This window comes from Dermacentor silvarum, chromosome 7 (assembly GCF_013339745.2).
Source record: "Dermacentor silvarum isolate Dsil-2018 chromosome 7, BIME_Dsil_1.4, whole genome shotgun sequence".
Classification (NCBI taxonomy): Eukaryota; Metazoa; Arthropoda; class Arachnida; order Ixodida; family Ixodidae; genus Dermacentor; species Dermacentor silvarum.
The window spans coordinates 33,026,088-33,041,606 of NC_051160.1; the positions used below are offsets into that span (position 1 = coordinate 33,026,088).

General features: G+C 45.8%; 1 protein-coding gene and 1 non-coding gene across 2 annotated transcripts in view; both read left to right on the forward strand.

Annotated features, from left to right (window-relative positions):
- Positions 1-1,380: 1,380 nt before the first annotated feature.
- The window catches only part of LOC119457890 (uncharacterized), a 483,998-nt gene continuing 469,859 nt past the window's right edge, over positions 1,381-15,519 (forward strand). Inside the window, 2 exon segments of the mRNA XM_049670508.1 lie at positions 1,381-1,482; positions 4,439-4,522. Of these exon segments, the coding sequence (XP_049526465.1) occupies positions 4,478-4,522 (45 nt within the window). The 5' untranslated portion in view covers positions 1,381-1,482; positions 4,439-4,477.
- On the forward strand, positions 5,337-5,411 carry Trnas-gga (transfer RNA serine (anticodon GGA)). Its single transcript has one exon. It is a non-coding gene; the product is annotated as a tRNA-Ser (tRNA).

Genomic DNA, 15,519 nt, shown 5'->3' on the forward strand with positions numbered 1-15,519 from the left:
CCATTAAGGAAGCTGACAGCACTCCGTTTTTTCATACAGTGTGTAAGCAGCCTTCATGGCTTCGCGCTTCTGAAGTACTAGTGCGTGCAGATATTGTGTGAGTAACCAGTTTGTCCGGGATGTAACAACAGAGAACAGTTACTACAGACACGTTATCGACTTCTGTCGGCAGGTTGTCTGTGTACGCTGGCCAGCAAGACACGTCTCAAGACCTGTGTACGTGATGTCTGCAGATATGTCGCGTAAATTTATTTTTAGAATGACAAAAGCATCATACAATCGAGCATCGCGTGGCTTAGCACCGAAGATTGCGGTCTTCGATAACAAAGCCTGCTAGAAGCAATCTGACGCTACTGCCAATAATACCTGTCCCCTTTGTTTATCAAAAACTTATGCATATTACATACGGCTTTAACTATACAAAGATCTACAAATGCAAACTGTTGGAAAAAGGTGTGTTATCCCATCAATTCTCAAACACTATTCCACAGCAAGGAAAACTAAAACAACTTTTTCGCCATATGTATGGCAATGGAGAGAACTCCCTAATACCATAAAATATAACCAGCAATCAAATGTTATTTTAATTGTAAATAAATTACTTGAGTATTTCTGATTATATATTATTACTTGATTTAATGAGCTATCCACAACTGAACATTTGATTCCGCATGTCGAAAACGCTACTACATTACGATGCATTAGCGTAATGCATTACGATTTCCCCGTTTAATTTGGCATTTTCAATGCCATGCTCACGCTATCAAATATGAATACGTTAGGCGTTGTGGGGATGACAGATTAGGTATTTCACACCAACTATACAACATGGTTATTTCTTTCGACGCCTCACTGGATTCATTTCACGTAACCTTCATCTCCAATTTGACGCCACAATTACAGGGTTAGAAAGTTGAGGTGGCAATTTTTTAGCATGTCCTCAACTTTGACTCGTAGTAATTATAAGGGTTCAAATAAGATACTTATTGCCAAAGGTCACTTCCATTTAACTTAGCGTTAAGCACAAAACACTTTTTTTTTATTCGTAACTCGATCTGTTTTATATCTGAATATTTGAACATTGTGAAAACTAGTTTCTGCTATAGTCTCGGCTCGTAAGACAATCGGACATACTGCCTGATAAAGGGAATATTTTCCCAGTTCATTTTGAACATTTCCGTTTTGCATCTACTGCAATAGGAAAATCGGACTTTGCTCTGACGTAAACTGTCGGCCCAGTGCTGCACAACCATTTCTGCGGCTGTCATGATGTGCTGCAATAGCAGAGGTTACGTAAGCTTTACAAGCACATTTCTTCTCAATGGCCTTTCAGGGCCAATTTTTCAATGCGTATTTCAAAGCGAACCACATCGCAGGTTGCCGGAAGTATGTGCCAGCGTTCTGCCGCCTGCTTTCTGGGAGGATGGTCATCAGCGGGGAGTCGCTTCTCAACTCCGAGATACATGGTGCAAGGCGTGCCAGGTAGGTCGACCTTGATATTCGTACCTCTTAAGCCACGATGTCCCCTCCCCAGGCTCAAGTGCAGTTTGCCAGACGTCAGTTAATAGTAGTGGTTCTCGCTGCACCAGTAATAGCAGCGAAGAAGTCGTACCAATAGCTGTAGTAGTAGTTAGTAAGGAGTCGTAAGGAGTTGTAGTAGTAGTAGTGGTAGTAGTAGTAGTATTAGCAGTAGTAGTAGTAGTAGTAGTAGTAGTAGCAGTAGATGTAGTAGTAGTAGTAGTAGTAGTAGTAGTAGTAGTAGTAGTAGTAGTAGTAGTGTAGTAGTAGTAGTAGTAGTTGCAGGAGTGATAGCTCCAGAGCAGTAGCAACAACAGCAATTATAGCAGTAGCTGTTGTAATACTAATAGATGTAGTAGTAGTAGTAGTAGTAGTAGTTAATTGTAGTTGGAAGTTAGTAGTAGTAGTAGCAGTAGTAGTAATAGTATTTGTAGTAGTAGTGGTGGTACTACTAGTAGTAGCATAATTGTTTTAGCGCTGCGTCGTCAAAGTACACGCACCGTAGCGTCCCCAAAATACATTATCCAGCATTACTGGAAACAAACTGATTCCGATGTAACATGGTTCATGTCACTGCCTGCCCCTACGTTAACCGTTTCAATACCAGTGCAATCGCTTGCTCCGTAATGGGAGCCATTGGTTCGCCTTAGTTCAGTGAGTTGCCGCGATGTGACGCTACCCAGAGGGTACGATTCCAGGGGCTTTAGGTACGACTGCTCGCGTCTGAGTGCGCGCCGCTGCCGTTCCGGGGGAGGTGCGGTAGACGCTTCACGCGTCCGTCAGGATTAGTTCTTTCGACTTCCGTCGTGAGGCGCCACCCAGAGGGTACTCTCCCCCACGACTGTAAAGGAGGCGCGAACGCTAGCCGACGGGAGAGAGTAGGAAAGGGTGATTGGAGAGGGTGATGACCGGTTGGATCGGCCACATCTGGCTGGCATTGAAAAAATAGAAAAGGCGCTGCCCCAACACTAGCAAGAAGAAAAAAAAAACATAAGCGATTAAGTATTTTATCTGTGCTTTTAAAGAAAGAATAAAGTGTTACACTAAAAATGAGAAGCAGTGATCGATATGCCATATGAATTCTGCTCCTTGAGTAGGTAGGTGTCAATGGCGACACAGCATTTGACAGATGGTCCAAGCATTGCCGGAGGAAATATGGTGGATGTGTAAGTTTGCTTGCAGTAATTGTTTTTGTAACTACGGGTCCAAAGCGTTGCATTTGTGGTTGATATAGTCATGACATTAACTGTATGACTTCTATATTATCATGACCCGCAATGTTCATATCGTCGTTAGTTAAATAAACTTTTTCTACACACTGTGTCATTTATGTATATGTGAGAACTCGCTCGTATGTAACAGTGCTCAATACTACAGCACGATGAACACGCGCTATTTCAGACTGCAGAGTTGCTAATGTTGTCTTGTCTTGGGTGTGTTGTCACGTCCTTTTCGACCCCAAAGTTTAGCATCTTCATTTGTTAAAACAAATTATACCTGAGGGTGTGCGCACATTCAAAATTTCGAGCACGAATCGAACAGTCCCCGCTATTCTATCCTGGCATTCACTATTCGAAGTTGTCGAACATTCGTTTATTTCCGATATACAGTAAAACCTCGTTATAACGAAGTTGAAGGAGGAGCTACCATTACTTCATTATATCCATTCCTACGTTAATATTAATCTTACTACGTTATATTCATTAATTCTTTATATCCATTACTGCATGTACTGCACTATGAATTCCTATGTAGATTTCAAGGAAAATTCGGTTACTTCGTTATATCCATTATTTCGTTATATCCCATTTTTACAACGAGGTTTGACTGTACACGAGATAAAAAACACTTATCGCAGTCTCGAGCGAGACAGAACGATGGATGTGAGGGGCTGTTCCGAATGATTATTTTGCAGGATAGCGGTAGTTGTGCAGAGACCTCAGTTTCTGCGCAGAAGCATGAAGTGCATAACTTAAGTTCAATAACTTCCAGTCATTCCATAAGAATAGCTAGAATTCCCCTTCTGGGGGGGGGGGGGGGGGGGGGCTTGGCCATGAACTTGGCTGTACAACGGTCCTTCAGTACTTCTCTTCTGGCCATGAAGCCTCACGGTGCAGCGAATTTACTATAAAGAAGCAAAAGTAGCTATTATGGCACAATACAACGTCTGGGATTACTAGGCCGCTGACATTATCGGAAAATTGGTTAACCAGTGGAGACATTGAAGCATAATCAGATAACATCTTCGATTTATTTGGCTGCCCGAGGAAACGACGTACTTAAGGCGATGCGGCCATTTTGGGCCCTGGGTGGTGCAATTTACACAATGTGGCCATTTCTAAATGAGCGCTCGGATTAAATTTCACTTTGTTTCGATTTGTGAATATGTACGTGAATGTGAAGGGGGGGGGGGGAACATAATTTATCATCTCTTTTTATTATTTATTGTTTATTTATTTAGATACCCACAGCGCCAGTTTGGCATTGCAGTGGGGAGGCACGGGGAGGAGTGTATTATTAGAAATATAGGTACAAAAATAACAGGTACAATAACAAACACAAAGCATGAGAATAAAGCACATAACTTGTACGAAAGCACATAAACCAAGAAATTGCAGTTGAAGCCTTCAGACCACGGTTCGGTACCAATTGGCAGTATAATCGTAGTGGCAACAAAGGCCTGCTTAACAGGTTTTCGAGAAACCCGCATGGAAAACAGGCGATAGAAAGCGACCTTGATAGCAAGGAGGCAAACAAACCATTAGCAACCCCGTTTGCACGTGTTGCTATGGCCGTTCTCAGTGTGTTGGCCAGCTTTGTCGCGTTTTATGCCTTTGCAGATACGTACGCGGCACCGCCAGTCATAAAGCGCGACGTACCGCCATATGACACGCTTTCTTTTATCTCCGCCCATGTATAGGCACGCCTGTGGAAACTGAAGAAAACGTGCCTGGCCCTGATGACTCAGATACGAGAGGAAATCGTCCAGGGCCGCTTGTCTACGGTGAGTACCGATGCTTGCTCGTTGTTTTTGGTGCCATATACTGGGCTCCCGACCATCGGAGTTCGCTAATGAAGCGATTAGATGACCAGCTAATACCTCCTTTTACATAGCATTATTTATTATCGGACGTTCAGTGAATATCACCTCCGGCCTGCCTACATACCTGCCTACCATGCCCGGCACAGCAGGCCACATGATTTCGGCTTAGGAACATTGCGGTTTCTTTTCTTTTCTTTTCTTTTTTGTGAGTTTGAGAGTTTGCCGACCACTGGCTGGATATTCTTTGGCAGCATGTTCAAAGGAGGGAGCAAGACGGAATACGGCGTGGTTACAAAAGTTCATATGGTTCAATAGAAAGCTTGCTTCCAAGGGCGGCTTCTGAAACCAAAGTTTTTCGTGTTTCAGTTTCGAAACACCGCTTCAACACCGCGTGCTACCTTGAGTACATGTTATAGTTCAGCGGAAATCCGCTAGGTGGAGATTAGTAATTAAAGGGAAACTGAGACATCCACCCAAATGTAGCAATTGCTAAAATGGAAACCCAACCGGGTTCCTCGAAAGAAAGTCTCGCAGTTGAAGAAAAATTCGTCCTGGTCCGGGACTCGAACTCGGGACCACCGCCTTTCCCCGGTTGGGTTTCGCGAGGAACCCGGTTGGGTTTTCATTGTAGCAATTGCTACATTTGGGTGGATGTCTCAGTTTCCCTTTAATTAATTATCTCCACCTAGCGGATTTCCGCTGAACTATAACATCAAACACTTGCCTTTGCTTCGAGTTGTCGACAAATTCGACTTCGCCCTGCCATCTGCTAGCCGCCTGGTTGGCTCAGATGGTAGAGCGGCTGCCCCGGAAAGGCGGTGGTCCCGGGTTCGAGTCCCGGACCAGGACGAATTTTTCTTCAACTGCGAGGCTTTCTTTCGAGGAACCCGGTTGGGTTTCCATTGTAGCAATTGCTACATTTGGGTGGATGTCTCAGTTTCCCTTTAAATACCTTGAGTACACCTATCTATTGAAGGCTACCTGACTGTCGTGCCACCCATAAGTGGGAAGATTGAACGCATCGTCATCCATGACCTGCAAAAAATAAAAAGAAAGAAACAAAGAAAGAAAAAACGAGAAACAGCTGACGGGAGCGAAAAAGTGCAGGTTGAAAGTATACTGTTTACCAGCCGCAGTGGCTTCACCGCTATGGTGTTGCGCTGTTAAGGATGGTCGCGGGATCGAATCCCGGCCGCGGCGGCCGCATTTTGATGCCGGCGAGATGCAAAAGCGCTCGTGCCCCGTGCACTGGGGGCGCGTGAACGATCCCCAGGTGGTCAAAGGTAATCCGGAGTCCTCCACTACGGCGTACCTCATAATCTGATCGTGGTTTTGGCACGTAAAATCCCAGAATGTTTTCTGTCTCTTTCTTTTTTGTGTGTGTGCGTGTGCTCGAGGAGAGGCATCTTACAGTTTGTATAGTTGTCCTTGCATGGGACACGGCTACAGCAGTGCATCTCCCCCGCACTGTTCTCCACTCACTGTGTCCATGTTTTGAAACACGGGCTCCTTGAAGAGTTTCGCAAGTGGCATGATTTAACATTTTAAATAGCTCTTTCTAGGACTAGTGAAGTAGCCTTGACTCCCTGGCTAAAGCCAAGAGCGAGTCGCAGGCCTCATGATGTCCCTCTATGGACCACCCACCGGTGGAATCCACTTATCGTAGTCTGCGACGTCTTCCTGCTTAAGGTGCCTTCGCGCCATATCACGGACCTTGCAATCCGAAACGTGGCGCTGCGCTGTATAAAGCAGCCACCAGTGCCACTCGCCTTTAATCGAGGGCAGTCACTTGTGCTCCTACGGAGCTCATCTGCAAATTGGGCTCACCGACCTTCAGTGAACCTTCACCTGGAGTTGCCTCCCCAGTTCTCGCCCGACAGCCCCTGCGGGACGTGAAGATGATCCGTCTAGTGAATCAGCCATGTTACCTATTCAGGTCTTGGCTTCATCTCTACACACTCAAATAATTTGCACCATTAACATGAAAAATTGCGTAAATTTGTCCATAATTAACACCCTTACACCCTCTTTGGGACTTAAGTGTGACAGTTATACACTGATTTACAGTCTTTTTTACTGTTAAGGATGTAAATTATTTTGCAGTGTACTGTGGACTTTACATAAAAACGTTATGCTACAGATTGGATAAGATTTCTCATTAAATTTTTGCATAAAGGTTATTTATTTATTTATTTATTTATTTATTTATTTATTTATTTATTTATTTATTTATTTATTTATTTATTTATTTATTTATTTATTTATTTATTTATTAGTATACCATCAAGACCCAGAGGGCGTTACAGAGGAGGTGGGTACAATGTAAATAAAAGAAACAACATTAGTTTGCAGCTACACCAGTAAGTGTTCAGTAACTGCAGACTTCAACAACGCTTGGTCCTCAGTGGCAGCGATGGAGGGGGGAAGGCGATTCCACTCTCTACTGGTCTTCGGAAGAAAAGAATGTAAAAAGAGATTAGTGCGGCACAAAGGAACGGCTACTTTATTTGGGTGGTCAACACATGATGAAAAGTAAGCAGGTTCTTAGATGAATTCCTGTCGAAGTTCTTGATTATGAAAGAAAATTTTATGAAAAAGCAAGAGACGAGAAATCCTTCTTCTCATTACCAGGTCTGGAAGGTGAAGAGTGGATTTCATCAAGGTGACACTGGCAGTACGAGCATAATAATTCAGTATAAATGTTACATTTTAAGTTAGATTGCTGATTAGGTTAGACGCATATACTAAGATTAGACGAGGAGGTGGCGGGGGGGAGGGGTTGCTTGCTGCAGGCAGACCTGTAGCCTTGCAAAAGCGGCCGGCAATCGCTCCAACCAGGCAGCACTTACGAAGTGCGGCATGAGTATGAAGTCAGTCACAACGCATGCAAGGAAGGCTAACGGCAAGCACGGGTTTGAACTGTGGCCCAACTGGCTGCGCGCAATTCATTCCATTTCTGGCGGTCTCTACCGCGCCAACATTGTGCGACTGAAGGACTTTGAAGCCACACTTCCTTTATCTCGTCCGCACAGGGCAAGCGCGAACTCCGTCGTTGCGGTGCAAAACAGGACTCAGGACATCGTCGTCGTATGTTCAGTCAAGCCCTTCGTGACATCTTTCGTTATTTGTTAGAGTGGCCTGCATTTATGCAAAACGTTAACTATTAATAGATGAACTGAAGCGCTGAAGGGCCCCGCACACAAACGCAAGTTGTATTTTTTTCCCCGGGAGAGGACAGGGTATCTAGAAAGAGGCGTTTTGTCTCCTCGTTGATAACTGGGCGAGGTTCTTCTAGGGTCTCCTATACTGCATTCTCTTTCGAAACGTTTCGTGTTTTATATATTTCCACCTGATTGTCGGACTGCTCGTCCTTTTCACCCATCCTACTTAAGTCGAAGGGCAATTTTATTATTTTTTCTTGCTTTCTTCTTTCTTGAAGGAACACTTTTTCACCATCATCAAAGTCGGTCTGGGCTCAGATCAGCTGCATACAGTGTAGCTTCCACTCCAGCTCCAAGTCCCCGTGAAAAGGAGCACAGGTGTTCTGAACACAATATCGCGAGCCATGCAGGTCCTGTGTTCGCGTATACTTTAATCCTCAAATCAAAATGTCAGGTACTTCCTTTCCTCAGGTTCTTCAACTTTCCACAAATTCAGGCTGCAATATAGAACGAAGGTGGGACGTCCATTCTCGGAACATTTTGCTGCTCGCTCTCTACAGGGTGGCAGGAGGTGTTCTAAATTTGGGTGTCACGACCCTGACACTCGGGTTTGAAATCTGGTGCACTCGGCCACGGAAGTACGGTAGGGTGGGCGTTCGTTAGCAGAGGAATGGCATTGTTCCTCTTTACGGGGTTGGAAGAGCGCACAAGGCCATTCGTTTGTACCTCAGCGTCTGGCACGCAAGCCGTCCGGAAGGCGGCGCGTGCCTACACGTTGCCGTGGCCCTGCGTCCGGATCTCGGCTTATGCGTCTATTGTGAATCCTCGCGCATGCTCGAATGCATGCCGCATTTTCGCGTCTGTTGCCCCCGTCGACAGTTCAAAAGAGGATCAAATGGGTAGTAGCAGAACAAATTGTGTCGTGTTTTTCTCGTTGTAGCGTGTAATGAGCTTCAGATTATGGCCCAGTGATGGTGTGCATTCAGGGAAGTTATCAGGAATGTGACCGGAAATTCATGAATAAAAAGAAAACTACTACCTGATAAACGAGAAGTCTCTGTGGTACACATGTGTGTGCATGTGTGCATGTGAGTGTGAAGAGGGGGGAACCGTTGTTTCAGTTGACAGTCTGTTAGTCGCGACATTTTTCTTATTTGATTGAGAGTGAAGAAGGGAGGGGAGGGTGTCGTATCAAGAACTGCATACTCGACTAACCTATTCCAAAGTCCTCCTCAACGGCGCCTTTCGTACTACGAAGGTATCTTGGACAAGCTAAATGATACCCATATGTGCAGCTATTAAATGCGCGATGCTCTCATTTCATAGCATTTAGCTCTCCTTTACGTGTTTCATGTTTTTTTTGTTAGGGTTTATGCAATCTCATTTTCTTCCAATATCTGCCAGTGAAAGCACCAGCTCGTGCAAAGTATGACTACACTCGCCAAAATGCGGTACGCGCGGCACGACCTAGTCATTACGCAGCTACATGCATGCCACCGCTCGAGAGGGGCACGGTACAAGGACGAGACATTGTTCGTCTTCATGTAGGCTCTCCATAGCGACATTATAAAGCTTCCCTCATGGCGCTTGCGTCAAACGCCCGAGTCAGCGACACGCTTCTTCCTTGCGCGGTGATCCCTTTGTTCTTGCCACCGCAGTGCTTGCGTTGTCTTGTGCTGCGCATTCTTAGGCACGTCACGACATCTGGTGTTCGGGCTAAATTATTCTCGGTCGTGCCGTGGCATATTGAACATCAAAACTTGTACTTTAACTGTTCTGTGAAGTAACTAAGACGTCTAGTCTGCTGCTATGTTGTATAGAAGCCACCGTAGAACTGACCAACCAAGCCTTTCTTGTCTTTGTCATTTGTCTCGGTGGCTCGATCAGTGGTGTTTTATGCTGGGCACGAGGCCACTGTGTTCGCTTCCCGTGGTTTTGGAACTACATTTCAACGGTGAGGAATTCAAAAGTGATCATCGATTTATATTTAGGCGTAAGTTAAAGAGCCCCAGCTGCTCAAAACTGGTCCGCAGTCCTCCGATAGCCCTTGTTTTGCTTCAAAAACTTTAATCCTAATGAATCAAAGAATGAATGAATGAACAATTAATAGAACAAATACAGCCAGCAAGCAAATGTTCATGCATTCCCGTCATCCCCTTTACGTGACCTGAAGGCGTTGATATTGGCAATTAAGGGCAGCACTGAAGCACCTTATAAGCCTGTAGATTCTCTTCATAAGAATATTTCTGTTTCTTCAATTGTAAAGCAATTTAATTAAGGGCGGTGATCGGAAAAGCCAAAATTCGCGAGAATTCGATGACTTAGTGTCTCTAATGTATACTTGCGCTAGTTCAAGCTTCGATGTAAGCGGTTCGAGCAAAACTACGGTGTACAATAATCCAATGACTTCTCTTGCGTGGCATTCCCGTGCATTTGTTCACATGCGGCTTTGTAGGCTATCAAAACCATCCTCAGGTTGGAGGAGGAGGAAACAACTTTTTCGTCAATTTGGCTTTGTGAGAGGTGGCTACCAGGCACCAGTCGATGGCCCGGAGTTGAACCTTCAGGCTCGGGTACAGGAATATTGCTTCCCACACTTAAAGGCGAGGGAAAGGCCAGGAGATTTGGTGGGAAGGGGAGGGGGGGGGGGTCGTCTCTACAGTCCCAGGGAATATGGTCTAAAGAGGCTATGGACCCACATGATGAGCAGTGTGGGTCTATCAATTCAGGTTAAACGTGAGTGTACATTTGTGGGTTGGGAAAGGAGTGCGTTTGGAGTCGGCGCCAGGTGACTACTTGTCCCTTGCCTCACGGGAACTATGTGCATGTATGGCTACGCTATACAAAATGAACCTGCACATAGGCGTTCAGTGTTTTCGCTCTGGAAGGTAAAAACCCGTAATTAAGCCGTCGCCATTGAGGCATTTCCTTTACAAAATAACTAGACAGAATCTTTCGACTCTGTTTAGGCAACATTTAAGCTGTGACCACTGCAACAACAGTTGCAGCAATAATATAGCATGTACTCCCGTACATTCATTAACAATCTGTGAACCATAGATTTACGTGAAGTATTGACAATCTAGTGACTGCGGAAAGTTCGCGTAAATGAGACAGCATATAAACTACCAGTGTAGACTGCGGTATGGGTTCAATATTCCGCCCATGCAGATGCACGAGAATCGTTCAGTACCTAAGAACACATTTGCTAGAATGCGAAATATCACGCGTAAAAGCCTGTACCAGCCAAAGATGTTTCAAATTCCGCCCTCGGAGCTTTCAGTGCAGATTGCTGTGTGACTCAACCGTTACGGAATTTCCATTGATATCAACAAGTGGCGCCCCCCAACGTGGAGGTGAGGGGGGGGGGGGGGGGGGATCGTGAAACCCGACGACCGTGGGTAAATGTCGAGGGTGGCTTTGTTTAGACGAGCGGGGAAGAAGAGCCCTTGACTGGTACGGCGTCGAGTGGGTTGCCCGAGAGGGTTTTGCTCGCAGTCACGCCGCAGCCTTCTCATCCGCTATAGGGTTGTGCCGGGGCTGTCAGCGTGTAACGCAACGCGACTCGTGACGCGGGCCGCTCGGATCAACGATTATATATGTGCCCGGCTGTGAGCTATGTAACGGTCCCTCGCACTCGACTTCGTGAGCGAGCGAGGAAGCGAGCTGCGCTTCGGAAACGCTTTGCAAGGAGTCGGAGCTTCGCTCGGTAGGCGTCGACCTCTCTGAGCGTGTCATCAGCATCTCCGCTTGGTTGTGTTTCTTGCTCTGACAGAGACGCCGTGCCAGCGCGCTCTATGTCGTGGTGAGCCGTGCGTAATGGCCTTCGAGTATTTTTTTTTTTCTATCTCGTGTGCTGTAAGGAATACTACAACCATAAAGATCGTCGGGTGCTAGCACTATATGTTATCGTGCGGTGGCTTTCATTTGTCACACACGCAAACAAGCGTGCACACGCAGACGCACACACACACAGCTTCCATGCTCCCAGCTGACGTTGTTCTTAATGTATCCACATATACCAGTTCGCTCAGATCTTCGAACGTTCTTTTCTTGAAGGTTAATTCGATGGTCTAATTAAGTCCATGTGTTGCATACTTAAGTGAAATTATGTCGTTGTTAACTTGTCTTAATTTTTGTTTGCGTTGCTTTCCGCCGTGCTGCTAGTCCTTGGCCATACCAACTCGTGCCCTGACATAGCTGAAAAGTGAACCCCTTCAGTGACGGAGAGTAAGTTTGCCGATACATTGCTGCAATTCTCGCACGATGCTGAATAACAATCATTTACTTGGCCTTTTCTTATTCTCCGTATGCCTAGCAGCAAATCATCCCGGAAAAAGAAAAGGAAGATACTGCTACTCATTGAGAGTTATTGGGAGGTTTTAGCTCTGAGAAGATTATGTTTACTCTTGTTCCGCCGCTTCTCGATCCTCGGCGGGGTTGGCTCCCCGAGTTGAGCGACCGCGGCAAGCCTTGGAAAGAATTAAGGCGTCAAACTGTGGGACCCAACGTCAGCCGCGACCCAGTTAACGTCTTCCGCGTCTGTCACGAAGCTTCGTTCAGTGCGAGGAACAATGGGACTGGGGACGAAGCCAATGGGGCCGAAGCTTATTCTCGTCCATTCTTCCAATACACCCGCCCTTCCAGGCGTTGCCGTTGCCGGCAAGAAAGCAGTGACGCCCGTGTCTGGTATAGCCGCTCTGCGGCAAGTCATATTTACTGCTGAATCAGCTTTATTTACTTTTAGCCACAAGAGTTCTTGGTTTTCTTGCGTGGTATAGCAACTCGAGAGGGTGCAGGTCTACAGGTTCTCCGAACTATAGCATTCTGATCCCTATACAAAGTGTTCTGTGCTCTGCATTCAACGCAGAAGTTTGGGCTAGTTGGCGATAACAGAACTTGGACGTCATAACAAGTGCTAAGGAACGCCCTTCTTTGTGTTCGCGTTCCTGAGCGCGTATTATGATGTCCAATATATGTGCTCTGCAGCTGCGACCAAATGCAAGCGGAGGAGATGACAAATTAAAGTTGCGATGACGCATATAGTACTCTAACACGGAAATCAACAAAGAAGAAATATGCCTACGACAACAAATTATACATGAAGAAAGAATACAACATTTCATGTAAACCGTGTTTTTGTTCTTTAGATTATATAGACTTTTTTTTAAAATTGCCTCGGGCAGATAGCACAATTCTCATAACTGAACTGGATCACACGAAGAGGTGGACATTACTGGCACGGGAAATCAAAGTTCGCAATATACCAATTAACAAACTGCGCTAATTAGGTTCCTAACTAATTAATTAATGGCACATATTGCAATGTACGGATTGTAGCCCGAAGATCCGCAAGGCGCATTCGCCTGTTCCTGTCCTTGTCATATTTCACTTCGGTATTCGCCTTAACACATCATAATTAGCATGAACCTAACGGCCCAACAAGTAGTGATACAACAAGGTACGCACTATACAAAATGTAAAAGAAAATAATCACTAGTTGAGAATACTTACGTTAGGAACAAAAGAACCAGTATTTGGATGGTTTATATTAATGAAAATAAAGAAATTAATAAGAACAAATAAATGCAACCCTAACCAAAACTAAATTTAGCGAAAAACAAATAAACATAATCAGCTCAGAATGTAGCAGAGAAACCTGATAAATAACAAACATGTTAAGGTCAGATCTAAACTTTCTTGTTGAATCAGAATACAAACCTTCTCATCACTGTGCGCAAGAGCCGACGTACCCAAGGATAATTAGTTTACAACACCTAAATCTAATCGAAGAAGCCAGAGCGGTGTTTCTAAAGGTTCTTTTCGCAAATGACAACATGTTTGACAAGCATCTACAGAATTAATCTGTGGTCTCTTCTCCCCCACAAGAACAACAATTCGGTCACGTCAACCCACCGCGGTATACTATAACGACGACGGTGTTGTGCTGCTTAGCTTGAGATCGGGAGTTTGATCCTGGCCGCGGCAGCCGCATTCGGATGGATACTAGATGCAAAAGCGCCCCTTCATTTAGATTTAGGCGCACAGCGAAAAAATCCCCGGGTGTCAAAATCAATCCGGAGTCCACCGCTATTCCATGTCTCCTAATCAGGTCGAGGTTCTGACGCGTCCAAATCCACAATTTGATTTTTTTTTCGGTTGCGTCATTTGGCAATGGCAACATCTCGCGTTGCATCTTCGTTCTCTAGTTCCGAAATCACCGAAGTTGCTCCGAACATCCACACCGCAGGGATAACCGTTGCCCGATGGGCCGGCCTGGAATGCTCGAACGTGAGAATCCGGCAAACAAAAAAAAAGCCACCATGCGCTTATTTTTAGCGCTTCGTTTGCATGTGCATCGACCCGAGGCAAGCGCACTGCGATCGCTAAGTGTACCAGATTTTGCTGCCTATTTGTTTCTTCGTCGAAAGGTCAGTGATGCGAAGAAAGGTGTGTCCGTGTGTTTGCCGAAACAGTGTCGTCGCTGGGAGTCGGCGACGCGAGAGGGCCAACGGCGTGTCGGCGGCCGTCACCATGGCGTTTCCGTACCTGTCGTCGTGCGACGCTGACAGGTATCCTATCCCTGTCAGCAGCAAGAACAGACGATTTCCTTTCGCACATGACGAAGCATCCGTTATACGGTGCCGCCAAGCGTGGAAGCTCAAGTGGTGATAGCTAAGTGGCAGCTGGAAACGAAATGTCACCGGGAATGCGCACTTACCAGCCAAAACGAGACCCACTTAACAATTGCGCCATGGCTCTTTGTCAAAACGGTGGTGGCAGTAAAGTGAAATCCCTTTGAGGCCGTTGACAGTTGAGATGATGTGAGCTGACGCGGTAACGTTCTCTATTACACAATACCTACATGGTGATTGTTTGCACGGCCAATTGACTGTGGCACACTTCAGGCTAAGCAGCAGCACCTTACTTTCCATGAGTACTTGCCAATGTTTTAGGCACTTGCCACTTCCAATCTAGCTCTTATCATTCGTGGACCTTCGCTGACCTTGAGCGCGGAAAAAAACGAAAGGAAATGGCAGATTTGGATATTTGTAACAAAGCTCAACAGTACAATGTTTTTTTGCGTCACAATATGATAAATTTTTAAACATTAAGCATTTCAAAAATTCTTAAAGCTTCCCAAACAGGTAAAAAATGCCCTTTGGAAAGGCAGTGACTCTATATTATTGAGATTATGTTCACTGATGATGAATCCCATTAGTCAATTGGCAACTCAGCGTTGTTTCGTCATCCTCAGCTGCCCCTAGCTTCGATTAACATCACCCTTTAAGTCCAGCGCCCTCCCTCTCCCATTTATTTCGTAAACTTCTTCGCCTCTGCATATCCTGGCGCGAGATCCTTGAGAGCAGCCGGGCACCGTGGGCCTGCATCGAGGGCTCCGGTTCACGGACGGCGTGTATCTGAGACTACAGACACCGGAAGTTTCCCATAGCACCCTCGGTATCTTCCCTGTTCCTTTTTTTTCCCTTTTTCTCCTCTCTCGCTCCTCGCTTCCCGTCGACACCCACCGACCTTCCCTTTCTACGGACGTTTAGTTCAGGTGGGCCCTTGATCCCTCCTGCTGCAGCGGGACCGAGTTCTTTGTGTTGTTCAACATTACACCCTCAGGGCATATAAGCGCTGCCCCTCCCGTTGCAGCGTAGGCTCTTCTCTCTCTCTCACTCGCCACTTTCGCAGGCTGTCCCTCCCCATCATGCTCCCCCTTGTAACGCATGCGCGTGTGGAATAGAGATCCACGTTTGACAATCTGCAGGAGACGAGACACTGCTCGCGCAA